Source organism: Crotalus tigris, unplaced genomic scaffold (assembly GCF_016545835.1).
Source record: "Crotalus tigris isolate CLP2741 ecotype Arizona unplaced genomic scaffold, ASM1654583v1 scf7180000017536.10889498, whole genome shotgun sequence".
Taxonomy (NCBI): Eukaryota; Metazoa; Chordata; class Lepidosauria; order Squamata; family Viperidae; genus Crotalus; species Crotalus tigris.
In genome coordinates, this window is record NW_024096460.1 from 7,728,425 (window position 1) to 7,755,329 (window position 26,905).

The window sequence follows — 26,905 nt, forward strand, 5'->3', positions numbered from 1 at the left end:
TAGGTTTACAAAAAATATTAATCAAAATATGTTAGCTTTCTTAATAACACAATAGTACTCTTGCATTTGTTGTTAGGAGCAAAAAATTGTAAGGCTTAGTAATCACAAATGAATGTTTAAGAATAACCTTTTTCTTTTTACTCCCCTGCCTACTGGTTTTATATTTATCTATTTTGTGTTCTAAAAATTTTGATTCTTATATAGTAGTAATACAAATGCACATAGAATTCAATCCAAAGAAAATAATTCTTAGAATAGACCCAGTAAAATCTTTGGGAACATTATTTTTGTTGAGTCTATGACTGACAGGTTTAGTAAATTTCAGTAGGTTTTTTTTCCTGTAAATCCAGATTTACAGGTTTAGTAAATTTCAGTAGGTTTTTTTTCCTGTAAATGCAGATTTAATCTATAAAGAGCATTTAAACTTTTAAGGAAATTTATCTAGCCATGATAAAATAGTCGTAATCATAAAAGAACCTCATTTCACAAATAATTTTTCATTCCATAAGTTGAAAACTATAATGTACTCATTTAATTCAAAAATATGTATCAGAATAAAAAAATGATGAATGTTAAGTAAATATGTGGAAGTATAAGTATATTCTTGTTTCAGGACCTGTTTTTTTTTTTAAACCCTATTGATTTGTATAGAATTTTATTTTCTGTTGGTTTCTAGAAATGTTTAGCTTTATATTGTAGAAGCAATTAAAGATATTCTTAACCAAAAATTATGCACATTTGTATATTCAAATGGAATCTGTCAAAAACTTAAACATATTATATATCTGTTTATAGAACAAAGTTTTTATTTATCGAGGAAAAGAATATGAACGCCGTGAAGATTTTGAAGCAAGATTATTAACACAGTTTCCTAATGCAGAAAAAATGAAGACTACATCCCCTCCTGGTGAAGATATCAAAAATTCTCCTGGCCAATGTATCCTTTAAAAATTTTGATGGTCTTGGTTTAATAAGAATTTCAACATGGGGTTCTTGCCATACCTACATTCTCTTATTGTTACATAAGAGTTGTATCTAGGTCAAGATGATAAGAAGGAGTCAGATTTAGCCAAAGTTGGCTGATCATGAAGAAGCTAAACAGGTTTGGGTCTGGATCATATTCAAGTGATGCACCAAGAAGAAATCCCAGAGCTATAGATTAGAACAGAAATTAGGAGAAAAAACAGTGGCAGGCAGATTACTTCTTTTCCTTATGGTGGTCAAAGAAATCATAAGAGTCAAGCACAACTTGAGTGAATTATTTTTTACTTTTATTCAGTGTACAGTATGTGTTTGTGTGTGTGTGTGTGATAAATTAGGTACTTTATTTGCATAACTTTAACTAGACATCACTGTAATTCTTAACATGTAACACAGATATCCAGTGCTTTACAGTAAAGCCAAAACTGGACTTACCATCAAAATTTCACAAGCCTGTATCAGAGCAAATTTTAAGGTACAGACACATTCGAAATGAGCAATTACTAGGAATAGCTTTAGTAGACCGCACTTGCTTAAATGTATTATCTGCTAAATGGCCTGAAGAACTGCATCTAAATTCATCAACACACACACAAAAAATAGATAGTTTAAGGTGCAGCAAGAGATTATCTTTTTCCATTTATCTCAGGAAGAAAAATAATTTTGATTTCATAGCTGCTCTCTCTCATTTTCTGTTTTCATTTATTTTTCAATATTGATAAAAAGTAGAGTAATTTGTGAATGACTTTTGGTTATTCTTTTACATGCACAAGGCAGTATTACTGATAGATCAGTATTTTCAATCAGGTTTTGTTTATTTTTAGGCGAACTGAAATAAGGGATTTTTGCAATTCAGTATGAATTGTGCCTCCTTATAATTCCTTCTAGACAATATCCCATAAAATAAACAAATGTGGTCTAAATATTATATATCACTAGTAATCAAAACAAAAGGTTTCCTGAGCAGTTATTGTGGCAGTAATATCTAAGGCCTTGGTATACCATTAAAAGAACATATCTTCATATTCTGGAAACTATTTTAAAAGCATTGTTATTTATTTGAAAAACTAATATGCATCCTCAAAAGGAGCAAAAGGGCAATGTCATGTGTCATAATGTCATCACCAAGTTGATTCAAATTGCATATAGGCCACAGATGTCATGACACAATTTGCCAAATAAGTTGTAGTGAATACTGATAGTATCAATAGCATTAAACTTGTGCACCCAAAACCAAGGCTCTTGAAAAAGCTTCTCTAACCAGATTTATTAAAAAAGAAAAGGGATTTGATTACAGAAATCTCAACAACTGAATGCTTTTAGAACCCAATTTATAGGAGTTTATTTTCATTCTCTAGGGGGAAAAAACCTTTTAAAGGATGAACATATGAACTAATTCTGAGTTTTCCGGATAATAGAATAATGAGTGTATGTTTTGAACTTATAGTATTTTTCAGTCTGCCATCCTCTTTCCAATAGAAAAGAATCCTCTTTCTCCGGTCTCCGTTGGAAAGTCCTAATGCAGAATTTCCACTCCACCATCATCTGCAATAGTAGCTGTAGATTGATCACAATCTCTTAATACTGTGTATCTTTATGAGAAAAATCTGACTCTGGAATTTGCATTTTATTTTGCCTGCACAGGTCTGCAGTACTGGATAGTTGTGATACTGCAGAGCCAGAAAACTTTGTGATACTGTACATAGATTAAAATCTAATTATGAAAAACAAATAACATATTTATTCCTTATCAAAATCTGACACTAAGATTTCTGGCAGAAGGGTGGGGCAATACAATTCCATTTATCATTTTAGAGGATTGTGATATTGCAGTTTGAAAATCCTCATTTTAGGCTAGTAGGATATATATTAGACCTATAAAATATTACTTTCCTACAATGCTTAATACTTAAAGCCTTGTTGTGATCTTAGATATTGTGGCCACATGAGACTATAAATACAATTGTGTGTTTATCTCTTTCTAGTTTCTACAGGGTAAATGAGGTTCAGCGGTTTGAATATTCAAGACCCATTCGAAAAGGAGAGAAAAATCCAGACAATGAATTTGCGGTAATTTGAACATGTTATGCAGTTTTCTTAATGTCTTTTAAATGTGTTTGTCTAATATGTAAGAGAAAGCTTTCTGTAAATCTTTACAGTTTGTATGTATATGTGACATTTAGTTTATAGTGTTAAGGAAGTTCTTGTCATCAAATGCAAGATGAACAAAAATAAGAAAAAATTAGTGTTTAGTTTTTTAAAAGTGGTTGCATTTTAATGTAAAGATTTTAGTCATGAAAAATTAATTTCTGCACAAATGATTTTCACTAATACCACTTTTTCATTTAGTTTAATTAATTTATGCTTTCAAATATTTACTCAAAAACTAAGATGTCTCCACTGAGTTATGCTCCCTGTACATATCACATTATTGGCAAACAAAGATTATAAACACTTATTTGAGGCTAAATTACAAGTAATATTAAATACTTCTTTGCATATAATATGCAGCTTGTATCAACTGCATGGGAGACACAGATAATTAAAGGAGTCAGAATAGGGAAAGAGAGGAAATTAAACTCTTTTCCTCCATCTTCTGTAACTGATATTTGCACCAGTTGGGGATTTTATCTCATTCATTTTCTAAGCAACAGTTCTGTACAATTTTATTCTCTAGAAATAGCTGTCTACAGAATACTAGAGGATAAAATAATTGTTTGCAGTATAGACTGTTTATATATGTACGTGTTGAAATGAGGGAAGAGCTAATTCGCTTGTGTCATCTATATGAATGCAAAAGCTCATAACAAAACGTAAAGAAAATTAATTAAACTGGATGCAAAAGTGTTCTTTTATCCATTTTGTGTAATTGTGTTGCCACTATGGCATTAGTACATTTGCTACTAGATTTTTATATAATGACAGTATAAATTTTGGGTTAGGATAATTTTGTCAGTCTATAAGCATTTTACTTTAAAACGTTTCTCTTAAATTACAGAATATGTGGATTGAGAGAACTATTTATGTGACAGCGTATAAACTACCTGGTATTTTAAGATGGTTTGAAGTCAAATCAGTATTTATGGTAAGTTCAGGTTAATAAGATCACTTTATTAGATGGCTGATATTTTTAAACAAATCAAAATGTTTATAATTTGCTAATGCTTACATTCTGAATGTTTGCAGAAATCTTCCATGCATTTATATTTGCGTCAGTCCTTCTATGGAGACCAAACTAGGAAACCAAAGTCATGCAGGCCAATACTACTTTTATTATAAATGCTTGCAAGTTTAAGTATCCTTCCTCTCTCCTTCTATCTTCATGACAATTAGAACATTACACCTTATTTAGAAAATACCTTGCTGATTATTATTATTATTATTATTTGAAGGCTAGAAGTGCTTCATTGTGAAATACTTCATCTGCTTGTCCTTCCTATTTTTCCATCTGGGCACCATTTTGGCTTAGATCCATTTATAGAAATTAAAAATGGTGGACAGCAAAGCTTCACTTTGCTATGGAGCGTTTTTGGACATCTGAAATGATTAAAAATAGTTTGTGTGCTATGATTATGAAATGAAAGATTCTGAAACATTATCATGAATGAACTATAGATTCAAAGAAATAATTTTATATTGGGGTGAAACACAATTTCTACCTACATCAGGTTTGAGAATAAATTATAAGTTTTTCATTTGTAATCGGTTTGCATTTTTGTGAAAGGGATTTCTGTTAGAGCAGAATGGTTTTGAATTTGAGGTTTATATAGCCTTACATAACATCTCTCCAAATTAAATTTGCCCATCCTACAAAGTTATTGGAAGGGGATGATTTAGTTTTCTTCTCCACATGGCATTAAGGTGCCAGAGGCTTAAAAGTAGATTGTTCCTGTTGTAATGCTATTTCTGTTTTAACTACTGTTATGGAATCTACTTATTTTTATCATAATATTGTATTTTCTAAATAAACTACACAGAGTTTAGAGATGGGCAACATAGAAATTCAATGGTAATATAATTTAAAAATCTTTTTTTTTCAAAATCAAATTAAATATGTTCTAAAATGAACTGTTAAATTTAGCACAGAAAACTGAATGTGCAGACATTGAAACTCAAAGGATGGATAAATTTTATACTGATACTGATGGGTTATAGTTTATTTAATGACTTTAGTCATGTGTTATCTGATTAAAATTCCTGTTATGAAATCAGCTTTATTTAGATAGGCAGTGACAATATGAAGCAGATCAGTTTTACACATAGCACATAATTATGCATAATTGTTTCTAATTCTTTTGTATACGTTTTTTGTAAATAAGGTTATAATGATACACAGTTGAAATTAATACACCTCAACCATTCTTAAAACCAGCTTCTTCTTATGTCTATGGAGGTTTTCAGTCATCCAGGTCATCTTGTCCCAAAGGTGCTTTTGAAGAGGCAACTAGACTTTCTTGTTTTTCTTTGAAGACATTGCGCTTCTCATTCAAGAAGAGCTGAAGAAGCTTCTTGGATGAGAAGAGAAACATCTTCAAAGGAAAACAGGAAAGTTCAGTTGCCTATTGAAAAAACACCTTTGGGACAGCGTCTTCTTAGTGTTAGTATTTGTGATGGAATGAACAAAAAACATATTATGACATGAACATTATGCTCTCCAGATTAATTTTATTAGTTATATATTTGCAAAGAATAAGAGAAGAAAGTATGCAAATAAATACTGATTTTGGAGATAGTAATTGCTCCTATATTTACATTGTAATCAATCACAAAATAAAAGTGGAAATGTATTATCAGAAGTGGAAATGTATTATGCAGATTGACATAAATAGATTAATTATTAGAGACCACAAATTTGTCCTGTTGACTATGTTTATAGTTAGGGCTTGGTTAGGTCTCCAGTTGAACACATGGCGAGTTCAAACATTCAGACTTATTGTTCAGGCAGGCACATCTATTTTCCCAATCTCCAGATGTTCAGCAATATACATGATAGTCAGGGAGAATAAGGGTTATGTCCAATATGTGCAGGCCTCTTTTCTACCTAGTTTGAGATCACAATATACTCAGCAGATTCCTTAAACTGGTTTTTTTCTTCTGATTAGGATTTAATCTTATCACTAAATTTGTAATTAGGGTATTCATAGACATTGATTCATGATTGTTTCTGAAATGTATTCCTTAATAAGGAATAATCACATGACTTCAAATTTAGTCCTGTCTTTTGAGTTGTAGGTTAAACAGTAACATTTAATTAACAGAAACTATTCCAGCAAAGTCAAATAAATCCCATTAAAAACTAATGTCATTTTAATGAATTTAGTATTTCTATCTGTTTCCATTTCTAATTATACCTGCTGGTGAATATATACAGGTATCACAGATTTGTGATTTATTAAACTGCCTCAGTCGGGCTGGAAGACCTGATAAAAATCTTCTTTTTCTCTTGACTGAGGCAAATATTGGAGTAAGCAGTGGATAACTGGAGTGAAACATCCACATACATTTACAATGGGAAAAGAAGACAGGAGAGATCATAAGGGCACTGAGATTAGAGGATTCATATATTCACTGAATGTATAAAATAGCAGTATGATCATAGCTATGTTGATAGGTTCTAAAATAATAAAAAAAGTAGACAAGGATAGTTACAGTGGAAAAAATTCAGAATCTCTAAAATTATAGATGAAATATTGTATATTTCCAAAAAAAGAAAAAGAAAATATTAAAAATTGAAAATGTTAATCTATATATCTGTAATCTTATGTTGCCTAAACTATATCGAACAGGTTAGATAGCCTAACATTAGAACTATAGCAGCAGAGTTTGAAATTGTTAGTTAAGCAATTGGATGCAACTCCCTGCTCTGCACAAAAATCCAAATTAAAGGCATGCCAAATGATAGCCGATTAGCTTCCTTTGTGCATGCAGTGAAGGGGATCTCACTATCACTCTGGGTAATTGGTTTCAGTGTCATACTGCTCTCATTTTTAGGAGATTTTTCTAACATTTAAATGAAATCTGGCTTTATATAGCTTAAATCCATCATATCATGTCCTGGAATTGTGAAATAATAAGAGAGTAGATCTTACCCATTTTCTATATGATGCTTTTAGAAGGAAGTTATATTTCCTCTCATTCTTCTCTTCTCAAATTTCCTTCAACGTCTCTTTGTGAGACTTAGTTTCTAGTCTCTTCATTGTTTTCATCTAGATTTGTTCTACTTTGCCTGATTCACTTTAAAGTAGATAGCCAGATCTTGACAAATGCTCAAGGTAGAAATCCTGTTGATCCATCTAGAAATAAAATGAAAATTTGATACTAAAGTTTTCAGAGACCTATAACTAGTGTCCTATATTTTTTGGTGCTGTATCAACAAAGATGAAAAAAATAGTCAGCAGAAGTCCTGGTGCTGATTGTGGTTCAGATGAGATATTCCTTCTTACAAAATTAAGTTAAATAAAATGGATAATGTAATCAGACAAAATATAACCTCAGCAATATTCTGTGGGATAATGCAGTGAATGTTTAAAAATTTGATTTAATGAATTAGGTTTGATAAAATCTCTGAAGAACTCTAGACTGAAATGTATTATATCATTAAACAGGAAACAAAAATATTGCAAAATGCAAAATAAGCCAAATTGTCCTTCTGCTGGTATGTTGAAAATAGTTAAAGAAAGGCAGATAGTAAAAGAGACAGGAAAATTTTGGCCTCACCATATACTGAGTTTTAGAAAACCCAAGGAGTTATATCTAAAGAGAAAGCAAGGAATGGATAACAATTACAGATTTCAAGGCAATCTTTTTTGCAAAGATGTGCACAATCAAGAATAAAAAAGATAAACATTTCCTAGACAAAACTATAAAAATGGTATAAACATAAGAACTATTCCCACAATCTATAAATTGATGACACCTACGAAGGACTAAAAAAAAATTGCTAACAATAAAACTGCAGAAATGAAATAGCAACAGAACTGTTTAAAGCTTTGCACAATAATTACTAATTTGCAGTTAGTAAACAGATGTGGCAAATACAGCAAGATTAAGGAAGTGGAAAAAATCAATTTAAATTCCAGTATCAGAAAAACTTCAGTGTTAAAAATTGTTGAAGCTACCAAATAATTGCAGATACCTGATAATGAGAAAATGGTCAAGGTTTTGCATTCCATGCTTCAACAATCCGTGGAACAAGCACTATCAGATGTACAAGTTGGATTCAAAAGAGGCAGCCCACATTGGTAATCACTTCTGGATAATGGAGAAGGCTACAGTTCTCCAAAGACATCCTTTTATTGATTATTCTAAGGCTTCTTTATACTGTAGATACAATAAATTGCCCATAGCCCTTAAAAAGATGGGTGTAGAGGCCACCTTATCTGCCTATTGAAAAGTTCTACAATGAACTCGAAGCAACAGAATGCAAGATGAAGCAATCAAATGGTTGTTATCTGAGAAATTAGTGTACCAAGACAATACACTGTCTCCTTATCTAGTTATATGCAGGAGAAATCCTGAATTAGAAGAAATAGAAACTGGGAAATAACAACAACCTGAAAAACCTACTGATGATACTTTTTTGATGGCTACAAGCAAGGAGAACATAATGAACCTCTTATTGAAGGTGAAAGAAGAGAAACTTCTTCATCAGCCGCTATACTAAATAACACTAAACAAAACTAGGATTGTGTCAATGCCAGTCCAATGCCACTTTATCTTCCTATGGTCAAAAATTCATAGGAATGGCGACTATAGTCATGAAATAAAGAGACATCTGTGATAAAGACTATGACAGGTATATATATAAAACTGCACAAATAATACATTGATGACAAACATACATATTCTGAAGGCCCTTGTCTTCCCAGTTCTGAGGTATCACTGTGAAAGTTGGTTTTAGGAAAAAAATATGCCTTTAAATTGTAGCGTGTAGAAAATTGGTAAGAATGCTAGAAGAATTAAAAGCACACAGCTTGCTGGAAGCATTAATAATGAAGTTAAAATTTAAATATTTTGGAAACTTAATTAATTAAGACAATTAATTAACACAGGTTGAACATAATCAATGTATGTATATAAGTGACAGTTACAAAGACTTGATTATGTGCCTTTCAGAAATATCTTAAGCTACTGCTGTTTTTCTACAAAGTTTATGAAAATTACAGCAATCAGATATAAAATTTGACATACCTCAAATGTGTGTCATTATTATTCAAAAGGGTGTGTCTCTGTTGGATTGGAGAAGAAAAAGAGATCTCTCTTTAAATTATTAAAATAACCCTGACTGTCACTGCATGCATAGTCAGGAACAGCCTTTGAAGCAACCGTGTTTGATAGGAAATGGAAACAGCTGCATTACTGGTTCAAACAGAAGTACTTTCTTTGTGCTCCTCTTTGTGGTGCATCTTTCAAAATATTGCAACAGTCCTACCATCTTGTGTATTTAATGAAAAATCTTTGTAACATGAAATACATGCTAGAGATTAAGAATTTTTTATTATCTCTCCATCCTCCTCATCTTCCATCTTTTTAATTTCAAAAGCAGTCTACCTGTGACATAATGCAAGATAGCAAAAGGTGACAGCAGTTTGTCCATTGAGTGTACAAAGAGCTACCATGTAGCTTTTGATTTGTTCAGTTTCTGTTTTACTGTGTATGAATGATGGTTAATCTAAACAAAAGCATTTTTGCTTATTATCAAGTTATTGCATTTGTCTGTCCAAATTCTGGAGCATGAGCATCATTATTCAATATTGTGTTTTAAAACTACATTAAAAAAAATTCTGGAACAAATTTATTGTTTTCAGGTAATATCTGAATTCAAACTATTTCAGCTCTTGTAATCATTGTTAAAAATTTGTTTTCTCAGATTGAAATCAGTCCACTTGAAAATGCAATTGAAACTATGCAGTTAGCAAACGATAAAATTAACAATATGGTTCAGCAACATTTGAATGATCCAAATTTACCTATTAACCCTCTGTCGATGCTGCTAAATGGCATTGTGGACCCTGCTGTCATGGGAGGCTTCACCAATTACGAAAAGGTTTGGTTGATTTTTGTTCTCTCAGTAGTGATGCTGTAGAAATGAAAAATATAGACTCTATATTATAGAGCTTAATGGCATGACAGTGTAGCTACTTATTGCCACAATTGAATAAGTTACTAATAAATTGATTAGTAGCCATTACTAGTAGAATGTATTTCATATTAAAATGGGTAATCATTTACTAATGTAAGTACTTTTAAAATGTTTTTGTAGCAGTTCAGGCAAGACAAAGAGTCACTGAAATTGGAAAATAAGGTGAAACATTTCTTGTTTGATAAGTAATGAGGATCAGTATGCAGAAAAGAAAATCAAGGAAGAATTTGTGCTATCTTGTTTCTTTCTCCTCTGAATTATTAGACAAACTGAAGAATTAAATCTGATTTGAAAGCTATATTTAATCTACCATTGGATAAGTTGGTGCCAGGGTAAGGCTTTGAGGAGACCCCTTTAGCCACATTTTTACAATGGCTTTTAGCCCAGACAGTTTATATGAATCTACTAATGGTCAATAGTGGGCCAGGAGAGCAGCAATTTAACCCCAAATTGTGATTCAGTTTGCAGGTTTGCAATTGTCAGTTTGTAGTTGTGATTTAGATTGCCCGCCTGTGTTGTGGAAATCTCAAAATCCATGCATCTATGTGACAGTATACAATTCTGTGAAGAAATAACAGCCAGTACACTTTTGGTTTAGGGCAGTGGTTCCCAACCTTTCTAATGCTGCGACTCCATAATACAGTTCCCCATGTTGTGGTAACCCCCAACCACTTATACATCACCGGGTGCCAAGGGCGTGGCCAAAGAAAAGGGGGAAAAATGGCTGACAGCCTTGTTTGGCGACCCCCGTGAAATGGTCGTTCGACCCCAAATGGGGTCCCGACCCACAGGTTGAGAACCACTGGTTTAGGGCCTCATTATATTAAGCAAGATTGAAGAAATTAGATATAGAGTCCGCATTATTACATTGACTATGTGCTGCTAGATTCAAGAGTAGAATGCTGTGAATGGCTGATAGGGTAAGCCAATCAAACCATCTTTTCTGGCCCAGGTGTGTTTGTCCTGAAGGGAGGCAAAGGAACTTTTAGGTGGCTGTTGAATCCAGCCACCATATGCAGGTCTTTGTTACCTGAAATGGGGGCAGGGAATGAATCAGCTTGCTAGACCAAGAGCTGGCTTATATTCCCTGATTACAATATTGTATTAATACTGAAAAGACTTAAACTGATCCCAGATTTGGCAGCAATGATGATTCATTAGTGCTAAGTAGACAAAATTATGTTATTTTTACCAGATAAAAAATTATTTTATTTAATTAGGCTTCCTTAAATGACCTATAGTAATCTGTGCAGATATAATTCTGTGACTTTCTAACATGCACATTACATCATTTAGTGGCTTAGAATCATAGCATTTGGCACCGTTCTAGCAGTAAATATAATCCAAGATGAAGCAAAGTTGTATAAATGCAACATGAAGCACTTTAAGTTGTATAAATGCAACATGAAGCACTTTAAAAGATTATTGTCATTTATGTATTTACAGTAGTGGAAAACATCTGTAGCTCGGGTGTTGGATAAGGGTGAAGGTTTGTTCTTCGAGTTTGTGGGTTGGTTTCTGAATGATTTATTCAGAAACACCACCAACCCTCAACCCACCCATGCAACAGTCTACTTCCCAATGACCCTGACCTGAGGTAACCTCCCCATCACAAGACTCACACCTGGCCCATAGCAAGACTCACCACAGACCTCACTTGACACACTGACACCTGAAACCGTATAAACAGAATACTGACATCCCCTATATTCTGCTGAAGATTTTACCTAGCCTGGTAATGAAACATTCAGAAACCAACCCACAGGCTCAGAGAATGAACTTTTACCCTCATTTATATATTTATTCGCACTCATAAAAATGCCTCCATCATTAACTGTTTTAAATGAAAGAAAGGTCACATTTCACAATGCATGATTCCAGTCTTCATTCTCTATGATAATGATGAGAATCTTTAATGATAGTTATATTCAGTACTGTGCCTGTTCAGATATTTACCTCCTTTTGAAACGTTAAAATTGCAGGATTGTATTTTCAGTTGGAATCTATTTTCCCACCAAAAAAAAGTTTGTTTTTTTCAAAAATCATTTTAGAAATGCTTCTAACTTTTTATTAAAAGGCAGAGTCATTTATGAAGTAATAAGCCATCAGCATCTATTAGTCATGATGACAGATATTACTTGCTTCTGTTTATCATTTTTTGGGAAACACAAGTGGGAGAATGCTATATTCCTCATCTCCTGCTTCATTTCTCATGGTCATGAATGCTTTAAGTGTCTTACAATTATTTTATATATGCCAATTAATACTTTTGAATCCTCAAATTTGAGATAGGTCTTATTTTTCTTTCATAAATTGATAAGCTTATTTGCTGATGCAAATAACAATTTGATTTGTTTGTTATTATTTGGTACTTTTATACCAAATATAAAATTATACTTGGTATAAAAATTATACTGGGAGTATGATGGCTCAGCAGTTAAAGACACTGAGTTTGTCAGCTGGAGAGTTGACAGTCTGGGTTTGAGATTTGAACTCCGCACAATGGGGTGAACTCCCGTTACTTGCTCCAGCTCTTGTCCATCTACCAGTTCGAAAACATGCAAATGCAAGTAGATTAATAGTACCACTTCCATGGAAGGAGACAGCTGTCTATGTACCTTTGGCGTATAGCCATGCTGGCCCATGACCATGAAAATTGTCTTCAGACAATACTGGCTGATAAGCACCATGCCCTAGAGTCAGACATGACTGACAGGGAAACCCTTACCTTTACTGTTATACCAATATTTATTTGTTTCAACATGTCACTAATAAAACAGAAATATTGTTCCCCAAAAGGCATTGTTAACAATGATCTTATTGGAGGAAGGGACAGCTGAGATAAAATAAGCTCTGATATAGCCATCAATAGCCTTCCTTCCATGTCCCCCATGAATCAATTGGTGGCAACGGTCCTTCAGGAAGTGGGGAGAAGAGCACAAGTGAAATAGGTATCTACTAGGTGTCTACTTTCCTTCTTCTCAGAAATATTTTCCCCAGAGCCATTGGTAATGTTAAATATTATGTTGTTGTTGTTAATAATAATTATTATTATCATTATTGTATAAATGCTATTGTACTAAATAACTGCTGGCTTTTTTCCCATTAGGCTTTTTTTAATGAGAAATACATATATGAACACCCAGAAGACCATGAAAAAATTGAAAAGCTAAAGGATCTGATTGCATGGCAGGTAAATCAGATTGAGAAGGAACCAAATGTCTTTTTCAAATAGTTTATTGTCACTTTTAACAAAAATGAGGAATAAAAGTGCATATGTTTATTGCCTGGGTTGATTTATTCCATTAGTGATGAAAAAGGACTTGGAGATATAAGTTAGACTTCCAGATGCAAATTATCATATCGGGATAACAGAAATCTTAATTATAAATATTTTATGACAAAGTTTTGCTAGATCCAGATTAAAAGAACAGAATGTGGAAGAAATAATTAATAAATAAAAGAGCATTTTAATTTCTAAAATCTCACAATAAGTTTGGAATTTATGTTTGTTTTCTGAGTTTATTATGACAGCTAATCCAATATATCTTGTGGGCATCAAGTTAGGGAGCCAAAAAAGGTGAAATCTTAAAAAACAAGAAACTAGAATTAATAGACAGTGTTCTCCAAAGTAGCTAAAAGTAAGAAAGCAGGTATATATTTCAGGTTTTATCACTGCTTTCTGCATCATAACACAGCCTGTCTAAGGCTTCATAGAATATTGAATGTGCTTAAACTTCATTGAACTTTTTAAATGATTTTTCTAAATCAGGTTTAGGAACTTTCTGGGGTTTATGAAATTATATGGTTCTTCTATATATGCTGGTATTTAAAAAGTGAGTTTTAACTAGAAATTACTTAATCAGAAAATTAATTACAAATATTGCTGACAGTAGGTTAGTATAAATTAAAACAGGAATAAGAAAAGTGAAGAAGTCCACTGAAGGAGATAAGTGATCTCAGATGTGAAGTTTGCTGTTATAAACCAGAAGAAATATGAAGTTGATGTTGCAGAAAGTAGTAACATTGATGGAGGGGGGAAATGAAACCTTCTAATGATTAATTCATTAGAGGGATATCTTTTATTCAAAAATATCTATTAAATATAAACATATGTCATTATAGTGATTTATGTGATGTGCAGATGGTGCAAATTTCATTATGCAAATGATGTAAATTGCCACAGAAATGTGCTCCATTGCCTAAAAAGTCCATTATACTGAGGTCCACTAAATTGAGATTTCATTGTACCTATTTTTTTGTTTATTTATTTCTTATTCAAGGAATTTAAAATGAGGGTGTAAGTTTATTAAGTTTATATGAGTTTACTCAGCTCTGCTCATACCTTAATCATTATGTATTGAATTGATGCTAAAATTAAAATGTTCATCAATGATTAGAAAAAAGATAAAAATACAAGAATAGGGAGTTAATATCTACAGGGCTTATGACATGTTCCTGTCTGAAATCAACTAGGTATATTTGCAGCAATTGTAAGCTCATAGCAGTAAAAGTCAAAGGATTGAACTAGCAAGGCCAAACCTCAGATGATGAGAAAGCACAGGAGCTTATCTGTTCAAAGATAAAAGGCTCACAGACAGTGGAGGTGATCCTCCATTATGAAGACACGGAAACAGAGGAACAAGAGCTATAGATGTGTTTAATGACTAAAAGCAAAAACACAGAAGATATTTTGTGCCACTGGAATTCAGAAATTATTTTCAGATCATTGCAAATATAAGAGATTCCACCTTTTCAGGAGAAGATATAGCAGAATAGGTGAAAATTAATAATCAATAATCAACAATGCTCTTTAAAGACAAATAGAAGAATTATGGGATTTGGCAACTCATTACTACTGGTATAATGAATTAAAACAATCCTATGGCAACTGTGCTGGTGAAGTATGCTATCTGCAAAGTTATGTCAGAATAATTTCCAATATTTAAAAATCCCATTGATGATTATTCTCTGTTGGTGATACATGTAGGGAAAAGGATACTGCAATGAATTACAATTCTATCGCCATAGACTTTGAAACTCTAGGAATGAGATTAAACTATAGACCCTAAAGGTTTAGGCATTATTCTTTTCCATCCTTCCAATCCAGTGTTTTTAAAATTATGGACAACTATATAAACATTTAGAGAATGCAAACACCATCCAATTAAACAAACTCTTTGTCTTTAACATGTAATTTTCCATTTTTAAGTGAATAAAATCATAATTATAGTTGTATTTCGGTTTGCTTTCTTATTTTAAAGGTTTTTAAGCTAAAATTTTATTATTTTTATCAAAAGTTAATTTGTTTAAAATTTGAATATGTATGTATCCCATCCCATAATAAGAAAACTCTTAACACAAACCTACTGGTCAGGATTTCCTGATATCTATCAGGAGACAAGCTGTGCCAGGCATAGTACTTCCAGAAAATTCTTCATACTGACAATTTTCTCCAGAGTATGGAGGAAGACACAAGAAGATCAGGTATTCTTGACATGATACTAATCAATATGGATGACTTAGGTGAGGAATATAAGTAGCAAGAAATTGGAAGAAAGTGATCATGTAATGCTGGAGTCTTAATTTTAAGGGAAACTAAAATAACATAAAGGTAAAGGTTTTTTCTGTCCAGTCAGGGCTGACTCAAGGGGGTGGTGCTCATCCCCATTTCTTAGCCAAGGGAGCCAACATTGTCTGAAGACATTTTCCGTGGTCATGTGGCCAGCATGACTATATGCCAAAGGCACATGGAATGTTGTTACCTTTCCACCAAAGTGGTACCTATTTATCTACTTGCATTTGCATGCTTTTGAACTGCTAGGTGAGCAGGAGCTGGGACCAGTAACAGGAGCTTATCCCATTGCACAATGCTCACATCTCGAACCCTGGCTGTCAGCTTTTCTAGCTGACAAGCTCAGTATCTTTAATCACTGAGCCATCATGCCCTTAAAATAATATAGTCAAAGATATATTGTGGATTTCATAAAAGTGAGTTTTCATAAGTTCAAAACAATGTTTAGTATGGCCCAAGAAAGAATAAAGGGGGAAGGAACTCAAGAAAGTGGGGAGTTCATAACCGAGGAAGAAACTAAAATGGCAAAAAATTCCACTGAGGAAAAAAAAAATAAAGACAGCAAAAGAATCCAACACAAAAAAGTCTTAGCGAAGACCTGCAAACAAAAAGGGACACAGGCAGAAAAGAAGGGTCAGACCACAAAGGAAGAGTACAAACAGGTGGCCACAAATTAGCTGGTATCAGTAAATTTAAAATATAGACTGAGCTGAAGTTAGCGAAGGATGCTAAAAATAACTGAAAAGGCCTTTTCCAGTTGTATGAAAGCAAATGAAAACGAGAAAGGTGAATACCAGTTGCTCAAGGCAAAGTGTTAATAGGTAACCAAAAAAAAAGAGCTAATCCTCCTAGAATATTTCAAAAACAAACTGTGTGTTCCACAAATAAATTACAACATAGCAGGCAAAACTTAAGATTGATATAAACATGACCATAGAATACCTCTTTTATTTGAATGCGTTAACTCTCCAACACCAGATGAATGGCATCCTAGGGACCCAAAGGAATTAACAGTTCATCTGGCTGTACCTCAATATATTACATTTGAAAAATTCCTAGAATACTGAAATTCCAGATGATTGGCAAATGTTTCTGTCTTCTAAAAGTGGAGAAAGAAAATCCAGCAATCTTTGTGGTCAGTCTGACGTTTATCCCTAGGAAGATGCTAGAGCAAATCATGAAGAGATCTATCCATAAGTGCATCAAAAAGAATGCAATAATTTCTAGATATCACCATGGATTTATAACTAATAGTTACAGACCAGTCTTCTCTCACAATTTGACTGAGTAATAGCCTTAATAGATTATGGATAATCTATTAAGGATACACAGTGTTTTTGACATGCTGACGCTACAGTCTAGATGTAATTAAGAGCTGTTATTAATTAATGATTCTTCATTGAAGTGCTAGGTGGATTGGTCCGGGAGCAACTACTCTTTCATATTTTCATTAGTGACTAAAATGAAAAGGTAGCAAGATTGTTTATGATATTTGCAGATTATACATAATTGAGTAGGATACCTAATACTCTAGAAAACCAACATAACATTCAAAATATGTTGCAGAAAAGGGTAGGAAGTCAGTATAAAGTATTATGCATGTAAATATTATTATATATTATGTAAATAGCTCAGTAGAAGAAATATTCTCTATGAGCTGGTTTCAATTTTTAAAGGTGACTGAAAGTTTGTATCATTTGACACATCCTTTTGGTTCTTCAGAATTATTTGGAGTGATTCTTAGAGAAAAAAACTATTCATAGTTAAGTATATGCATTTATGATATTGGAAGGCTACTTTTGTATCCTATTTTTAATTGTGTTTTTAAATTAAAAATAATTTAATTAATTAAATTATTTTTTAACTTAAAAACACAATTCCAAGTAGAATGCAAAAGCACCATTCCAATATCATAAATTTATAGTTGCTGATAGAGCTATGATGAAATGGATATTCCTTCCCAAGATAGTACTATATAGTCAGTGGTGGGATTCAGCCGGTTCACCACTTTGGCAGAACCAGTAGCTATTTTTTTGTTGCCCAGGCCTAGAATGGACTTCTGGAAGCAGCAGCCACACAGAGAACCGGTTGTTCATATATTTGAATCTCATCACTGCATGCAGTATTCCTTCCAACCATTTCCATCCAGTTTTTTGAAAGCAGTGGAATTTTGATTATCATTTTTACCACTGTATGCAGTGAGTCATTTGCCACACCCAGTGGCCATTCCGCCCAATGATTTATGGCTTTTATAGCCATCCAGCCATTGCTGTGGCAATGCATCAATAATGAAGACAAGCTTTATATCATAATAGCAAGGCTGGCTGATGCTATAAAATGCTATAAATTGCTATAAGTTACAAGAATAGAAAAGGCTTATCGGAAAAGGAGTAGAAAAGATGGTAATGTATTGACTATCCCCTTCCTAGGGTGAAGGTCCATAGCAAGAAACTGCATTTATGCATCAAGAAGCACACCACTGACAGTAACTTCACTAATGTATTTTGTGAAAAGGAGGTTAAAATTGTCTCATTTTTTCCCTCAGAATGTAGCAAGGCCCATATAGAACATATTTTGTACAGTTTTGCAAATAGCCAATCCATTGTGTTGCTCCAGGAGTAAATGGATTTGAGGGTTATGTTTTTTTAAGGCTTGTAGAGAAAAAAGGGGATCCTAAACATACCACCCTAATGAAAAAAAAGCAAAGCTTTGACTAAGGATTAGACAGTTGCAAAGGGATTCAATAAGTCCAAATGGTAGTAAGAGAACATAGATTAATTATAAAATAAGGAAAGAAGTGTCCTGGACCTTACCGAACAAGAATGGTGTTATTGAGTCTAGTAAGTTGGTTCTTTGGCTCTGAGCACCTTGGGATCATAATTAGAATATATGGCGATTTGGGGAGTGGCATAACCAAGAAGCTATGAAGTAGTTTATGAGTGATCCCTTGATCACTTTTAACAGTATTTTCTTTTTAATATACAGGATTACTTCTATCATATTTTACTACAATAGATAAAACCATCAGCAAACATATTTTGAAGACTTTTTTCTGCTTGTTTTTTCTTTGTTATTCATTTTCTGAAAAATAAAACATTTTATGTGATAAACCAAGGGAGAAGTCTTCTTTTTATCCCTTAGCTACCTAATAAAATGGGAGAAGGAACAAACAGAAGAGTAATTATAATTGTGGTATTTTATATTTAAGTTCCATAGCATATCAAAATAGGTTATAATTAATGTTTGATTATAAGGAAGTAGTTCTAATTGAAGCAGCAGAAAAGTGACTTTAAAAAAAATTATGATACCAGATACTGTAAATGTAAATATTATACTTCTTAAGTCTTTTTCGTTAGAAGTCAAGGGAATCGGCAATTGCATTCTACTTCAAATCAGATTCCAGATTACATTCTGGCAAGATTTCTTGAATACATTAAATGCAGTTTGCTTGTTTTTTTTCTCTTCCTTAATAATAAAATCTGCTAATTTAGGTGAATATATAGGGATGGTAGGAAAAATTGTTTTAATCAGTATTAGGATTTAATTATGAATGATTAAGAAAGAGCCTCTTAGCCTGATTACTATGAAGAATACTAAACACTGAAAACATGTATCTCATTTTATTACCACCCCATTAAGTTTGAAAGAGAGGGAGGCAGAGAGAGGGAGGGAAGAAACAACAAACAGGAAGGTTTGTAGCTGAGGGAATAAAGTGTTTTTCTGAATATACTTTAAAGGTCAGCCCTCTCTCCATATTGTGAGATAATTATCTTAAAACATGGATATTTTATGACAGCACATAGTTACTTTCAGTCATAAAATAAAATTAAAAATTAAAGATTTTTAAAATCTTTAAAACCATTGTTTAGATATGCATGTTTAGCAGTGAGCAAATTGATTTATAAACACTTAAGCACACAAAGATGTATACAAATTCATATAAAATATTTTAGTGGTCATAATTAGTCCTCTAGCCAAAAGCTTGTGCTTTTTAATATTTTCATTTCTTGAAATATTTCGGTTTGGACTGTCATAATGTAACATGACTCATCATTCATTATCTAAGTATATGCCTTGTTTTCTTAAAAACATATAAATACGTATTTATGAAATTATATACATAAAAATATGGATAATAGAAAAACAGCACAAGACATAAATATGATGCAAATATGAGTTTTGTGGAATAACAGTAACAGTAACTTTTGTATAATCTTTGTTTCCTTATAATGAACAGTGACTTTTTGCATAGATTAGCACCATTCCTACAAGTATTTTTATGCTGGCATTCTTACAAGTATTTTTATGCTGGCAACAACAGCTGAGGTGAAATTCTCATTGTGTTCGTATTTCATTTGAAAGAAGATCAGAAAATGAAATAAAATATAATTTCCCATTTCAGATCCCTTTCCTGACAGAAGGTATCCGAATTCATGGGAATAAAGTCACAGAAGCACTAAGGCCATTTCATGAGAGGATGGAAGCCTGTTTTAAACAACTGAAAGAAAAAGTTGAAAAACAATATGGAATCAGAAGTCTTGTGAGTAGCTCTTTAAATATGCTATTTTTAAACATTTTTTTGTTTGAAAGTGAAGTGATGGAAAGGCCTCTCATGGCGAAATGGAGGCTGGGGAGCGACATACAGGAGTGGCGATGAGTGGCCTCAGAAGAAGAGGGCCGACAAGGTGAGGCAGATGTCCGGGCATGGGAGATTTGGCTGCGGCAGTTCTAAGGTAAGCAGGTAAGACATCCCTCTAAAATAAGACATGGTGCTTCTTTTGGAGTCAAAAAATATATGACCATGTGTTATTTTCGGGAAAACCAGGTAAAATAAGAGCTGAGCGGGAGCAATGAGGTTGCCACCAGAGAGGCAACTTTCAGACTTAGCTCATTTCTACTCTGTCTTGTTTTCTATAATGTAGGTACCAAGTGAAGTAAGGTTTGTAATTATATCTGATGATAAGGGATGTGTTTGCAAGGAACAGAAAGAAGCCTGAGAATAAACACTGAAGTAAAAATCATCATGGGGAAATATGATGAGAGTCAACAACTTGGTTATTGCTAGGGAATTAGGGCAGGCTGCTGGTAAAGGTGGCTAAACATGCTGCTCTTCATATAAAGTCAGCTATTGATCAAATATTTATTATACTATATATAATCCTGGATGGAGCTGGTGATTTGCTAACAATCTGGCTAGGGAGAGGGGGTGGATTTACAGAGGAGGGAATGTACCTCCTTAATCTGTGTCACCAGCCTACTCCATGGTAAAACCAAATAGAATGGGAAAATGAGGAGTGGAATAGTCAACAGGAATTCTATCTTGCTGTTAAGTAGGCCAAGTCAGGAAACAGATACCACACAGATTACTAGAACTTTGGGGGGGGGGGAGGTTTAAAGTATATTTAAAGAATCTTGAACATCTGATTGAGTTTTCCTTGACCTCCACTTATATTAGAAATAGTCATGGCATTGAACTTCTTTGTCATTCCCTCTTTCTTTTCATGGCTAAATTATTGTATACTTAACCATTATTGCATTCCTTCTTCATGGTTAGCTTTGTACTCTACAGACACACACCAGATGTCTGTCAAATTTGAGTGTAATTATAATTATAATGACTGTTATTCAAAATACTCTTTTTGAAGAAAGGCTATCATGGATGGCCTAGAGCAGTGATGGCGAACCTTAGAGACCGAGTGCCCAAACTGCAACCCAAACCCCACTTATGTATCATCAGGTGCTGGGTGGGCGTGGCCCATTGGGTGGGCTGTGGTGGTAATGGCAGACTGGGTGGGACTAAAAAGTTCAATCAATCAATTCCAACTTTGCGAGATCTTTTTTTCCCGCGAGAAGTTGAAATTGATTGATTGATTGGACCTTTTTTTTTTTTTTGCACACGGCGGAAGCCTAAAGCGAAAAGGTTTTATAAAACCCAACTGAAGGCCTAGGACTGGGGTGATGGCGTGCGTGCCCACAGAGAGGGCTCTGCATGCCACCTGTGGCATGCATGCCATAGGTTCACCACCATGGGCCTAGAGCCTTATAAGTGAGATCTTAGGAACCCCAGTTACTGATGGTGCTCTTAATAATGGACTGATGAAGTCACCATACTTTTCATTTTCATTTTTTATTATGTCTTTGTAACAGAAGAAATTATATCTTATTTTTATTTATATTTTGTTTTGTAGCCCTCATCAGTAGATGACAGACAAGGTAGTCGGCCAAGGTCTATGGTTCGATCATTCACAATGCCATCCTCCTCAAGGCCATTATCTGTTGCTTCAATTTCTTCAATCTCGTCTGACAGTGCTCCTTCTAGACCTGGCTCAGATGGGTAAATGCAACATAATATGTGTTATAGCTCTGCTCCATACCCTTTTCTTTGTCTTTTTGAAAATCAAATCTAAGCAATAAGAGGCTATCATGATATGTATTTTTCTAGTTCATTCTGGAACTATTTGCTTTTATTTCATAAAATTTACGGGCAAATTGAAAATCAGACAGTGAAAAATATTTAGTTTGAAGATTCTTATCAGCCTCTTTATCCAAAATATTAAATATTAATATTTAAAATTAAAATATTTAAAATATTTAAAATTCACCAAATTCTCTACTGGTTTTGTTTGTTTTGTTTTATTACTATTTCTGTTTGATGTTGCACACACCATGATCTCTATCCCATTGCATGGAGGAAGTGGGAGTAATTGCCTGCATATTTGTGGAATGCCAGGATCCAGAAACTTTATCACTAACTTGCCGTTGTTTATATAACAAAAATAGGCATCTAGCCTATAAATAGCTTTTGATATATTCTTTATCTTGGCATGTAAAAGCAGAGAGAATAAAAAAGATGGAACCAGTTAGGATGCTTGTGCATTTGCAAAAGTATGTTCAAACTGATTATTCTTGGATGGAAGCAAACATGCCTATTTGCATTTTAGTGCAAATATTATAGCAGAGAAATAATTTTTGGCAGAAAAGTTCTGTTGTGCCTTAATCTGGAGCAGGAATGTTCCCACAATTACTACAGTATGGTTGATTTCCTTAAAAACAGTCAATATGAGTATGTTCAGTGATACTAGCAACTGCAGTTCCATATAGATATTATTACCATGTAATTATATTCTTTAAGAAAAAGTAGCCATAGTGAACACATATAACGATGATTGATGTCATAGCTGCATTTTTATGAAGACCTTCCAGTGTTCTTTGATTCAGAAAATGCAATACTGTATTATAAACTGTTTTGAAAAATAATCCTAGAGAATTAAAATCTATAAATGTATGTTTGCATATAGTATGTATCTGTAAATAAACATGTTTTTGCACATTTCCTTGTTTGATTGAAGTAGAATGAATATGCTGAAAGAGATGTGCTTTGTTGTACTTACTGCGCATTAAGAAAAATTAATATTGTTTAGGTTTGTGCTTGAGCCCCTTCTGCCAAAAAAGATGCATTCTCGATCACAAGATAAGTTGGATAAAGATGACTCAGATAAAGATAAGAAAGAAAAGAAGAAAGAAAAGAGAAACAGCAAGCATCAAGAAATATTTGAGAAAGAATTGAAATCAACTGATATTTCTCTGCAGCAGTCTGAAGCAGTGATACTTTCAGAAACTGTAATTATAATTTACTCATACTTTATTTTAAATAAATAACTTCTGCATAGCAGAATCCAATAAACTGTCAAAATGCTGGGGGGGGGGGTTATACTCTTAGGATCTGGCATCTCTAAGGAGTTTATATCATGTAGGACTGATTTAAATATCTCAAAACTTATGCATCCTTGTGAATATAACATAGAGTGGAAGGAGAATGTGAATAATTAGTATACTCACTTGAAGAAGCCTCTTCTCTAGATTATTTAGCCAAGTGATCAGATAGAGCACTCCATGTGCTGACATTTGGAAAAATTATGCAACTTTATCCCTGTATGTATTTTTAATCCTATACTGGTGCCATATTAAAGAGAGTTGAGGGACTGGAGATTAATCAGTATCCAATAAGTTTTTCCAGATTTACCAAACTTTATAATGATTGTAAATTATATTCAGTCTTTAAAAGAGGTATGCTAAGCACAGTCAAAAGAATCTGCAATTATATCTATCCATATAGGCAGTGGTGGGATTCAAATATGTGAACATCCGGTTCTCTGTGTGGAAGCCACTACCGGTTCTGACGAACTGGTGCGAATTGGCTGAATCCCACCACATCATATAGGGGTATAAGAGAATAAAAAAGTAATTACTGTTATATCTAACTATTGTAAACAATCATTTTATTAATTTTACAGTTTGTCTACTACTCAGAGAAAGCAGCACAGAATCTTTAAAAACACCGATCTGGATAGCTGCTATGCTTCTTTGTAGCACAGTAGATATATTTTACATTAATCTGGGCTTACAATTTATCATGAGATTTGGGATTAGTGAGTAGTGAATATTAAAGGACGGTATAACAGAGTAACAAGAGTTGGAAGAGACCTTGGAGTCTTTACTGTATCTTTCTAATTTATGCTCTCAGGTCAGTTGCTGAGGCCTTGTCAAATCTGGAGTGGATAACAGTGAGGTAGAGGGCCCCGTTGCTATGTTTCCCCAACTATTTTATTAGTGTTATCTGTGCTCTGCATAGAGATCTTTTGTACTGAAAGAGTAGAAAAAAATCATAAATATCAAGAACCCCCCCATAACCATTGTATTTAGGGTTATTTTTACAAAATGCCTTATTGTTTCCAAATAGTTTCCTTTAAATTTAAATATTGTACTGTTTATTTTTTTTAGTTGGATAGAGATAGACAGACAGACAGACAGACTGTTACAGGTGTTTAATTGGAGAATGTGATTGATGACTGTAAAATGAAGGAGTGAGTTATGCTTTGTTACAGGTGCTTGGGGGAGGGAGGATTCAGTTTTTGGCTTAACTTTGTTAGTGCCGAAACTATTCAGAATACTAAAAGATTCTTTTAGAGGAATAAGCCTCAAAGTTCTTTGAAAAGCTGCTTCCTTTCGGAACCATGACACAGACATAATAAAAGATATGCTATCTCATGCATACAATGCATATACGTAGGCAAATGGAAGGTGGTGTAATACACCATATACTCTCCATGTTTTAAATACAAAGTTGTCTCTAGATTAATATAATTATAAACATATATTCTTTAGGGAGATTGTCATATGTTCTGTACTAGGAAAATCTCATGTTTTTTCATGGCAATTCTAGTTTTTTGGAAAACTATAATGGATACATTACTAGCATCCATTCTAAGGCATCCTTTGTATACTACATAAAGACCAGTAGTGTGCTGCAGAAATAGGGAGTCTAAACTTTAGTTAAAAAAATAAGTAAAATGTTGTATTATATTATTCTTAATAACATAAACATATCAACCAAAATAATGCCATTAATAAAGTGTAGGATACTTTGAGAATGTAGAAGTACAGACTCTTTCCTTCATAGAGCTTTCAGTCTTTGGCTAAAATACATTGCAAAGCTATTAGGGTATAATTTTTCCTCCCTGTGGAGAGACAGCTATTCCATGTAAGGAAAAACATCATTACTCTGGTGCTTTGAGACCATTCTACTGATGGATGTCATTTGGCTAGGGAAAGGATTCCTCCTTCCTCTTTCTTAAATCTGGTTTGAAGAGACAAGAAATCTTCCAAAGCCAGTTTGTAGTTTATGCACACAGCACTAGAGGGAAAGATGAAAGTGAAAGAAGTCTTGCTGTGCTATCAGAAACCTGTTCACCTAGTATCGATTATAGTCCTTAGTTTTTATTAGAGTTTTAATGGAGTCCCTTGAATAGAGCTCAACTTCAAATGACTGCATGAACATGGATATGAGTTTTTCTTGACAACAGTTCTTAAATTCAGATTTTCATTATATAACAGCAATTTGTTAGGTCTTAGCTAGTCTAGAACAGGGTTCTTTGTTCATGCTAATTAGTATGAAAGGCTTTATTTATGTAAAAGATTTATATGGCCATCCATCATAAGCAATTGTGGGCAACAGACAACAACCGTAAAACCAATAAATAAAACAAACGTTTGTTACTTTATATGCTTAAATTTGAAAACAGCTGTATTACATTTACAGCTGGTGTGGGTTTACATATCTGGAAGTAGTATGATAGTTCTGAACTAGTCAGTTCTAAACTAGAAAGATAAGAAATGAATTTCCCATTTAGCCATTCAGTCCAATAGCTCATTATTGACACCTCATAATTTTTCAATCAAAAATTGCTGTGCAGATAAAATAGTGTATAATCCAAGTGTGTGGAGGTGTGTGTATGTTATTCTAAGCTTTTTGATCACATCTTTGCTAACAAATTTGGTTTTTATTCTTCGTTCTTCATGGTATTTTTTTTGCTAATAGCTTCTTGTCTATAATTTCATTTGTCCCTTTTCATTGCTTTATTTTAAAATCAGTGCAAAGGAATTATTGTGAGTGTATGGATAATATAAGTTTTATGAAATATTGTAGACATTGATAGTTATATTTGTATAACCTCATAAACATGACAAATTGTAGGCATCATTCAGTTTACCCTCACCTTTCTTTTCAAGCTACAGATATGTGGAAATTATTCATTACCCTTATGTAGTTGTTGCATTCACACTTATATCAAAGTGATGATGTATTTTTCAGTAGAGAGTTATTTCCCACAATGTTGCAGAAACTGTATTGTAACTGATTCACCTATTGCTTGGACTTCTTTGTTAAATTTAGAAATATTGTTATATAGTGACTTTATAGAGAAAACTGTACTTATTTCTGGTTTAGCACAATTCCAGAATAGTTTCATTAGGTTGTCCCTGAAAATCTCATTCCTTCTGAATATTTATATGCATAAGCATACATTCTATTTATATATATGTATAGGTATATATATATTTCTCCTAAATTTTTGGATTACTAACAAAGAGTTAAGGGGGACTGGGATAGCTATTTTGAACTGATTAGCTCTCATCAGCTAGACATACCCTTCTGAGATTTGAACCTGGGCTGCTTGCACGTTAGGCAGCTATGTTGACCCTAAGCCACAGGCTCTTTCTCACTTTGTCAGCTGTATCAGGGAGGGAAGAGACCAGGGGAAGAGATTTATCTTGAGTGTTTTTTGATGCACCCTGTCAGCTAGTCTTACCCTTCTGGGATTCGAACCTGGGCAGCTTGCATGTTAGGCAGCTGTATTAACCTTTAGGCC

At 33.4% G+C, this 26,905-nt stretch overlaps 1 protein-coding gene across 3 annotated transcripts in view; it reads left to right on the forward strand.

Annotated features, from left to right (window-relative positions):
* Positions 1 to 26,905, forward strand: part of DOCK1 (dedicator of cytokinesis 1) — a 450,137-nt gene that overhangs the window by 397,629 nt on the left and 25,603 nt on the right. For all 3 annotated transcript variants that reach the window (XM_039345121.1, XM_039344947.1, XM_039345028.1), the window contains 9 exons: positions 796 to 937; positions 1,378 to 1,456; positions 2,967 to 3,051; positions 3,980 to 4,066; positions 9,851 to 10,027; positions 13,233 to 13,316; positions 20,101 to 20,238; positions 21,887 to 22,032; positions 23,120 to 23,318. In XM_039345121.1, coding sequence (XP_039201055.1) covers positions 796 to 937; positions 1,378 to 1,456; positions 2,967 to 3,051; positions 3,980 to 4,066; positions 9,851 to 10,027; positions 13,233 to 13,316; positions 20,101 to 20,238; positions 21,887 to 22,032; positions 23,120 to 23,318 — 1,137 coding nt within the window. The remainder of the gene's footprint in view (positions 1 to 795; positions 938 to 1,377; positions 1,457 to 2,966; positions 3,052 to 3,979; positions 4,067 to 9,850; positions 10,028 to 13,232; positions 13,317 to 20,100; positions 20,239 to 21,886; positions 22,033 to 23,119; positions 23,319 to 26,905) is intronic.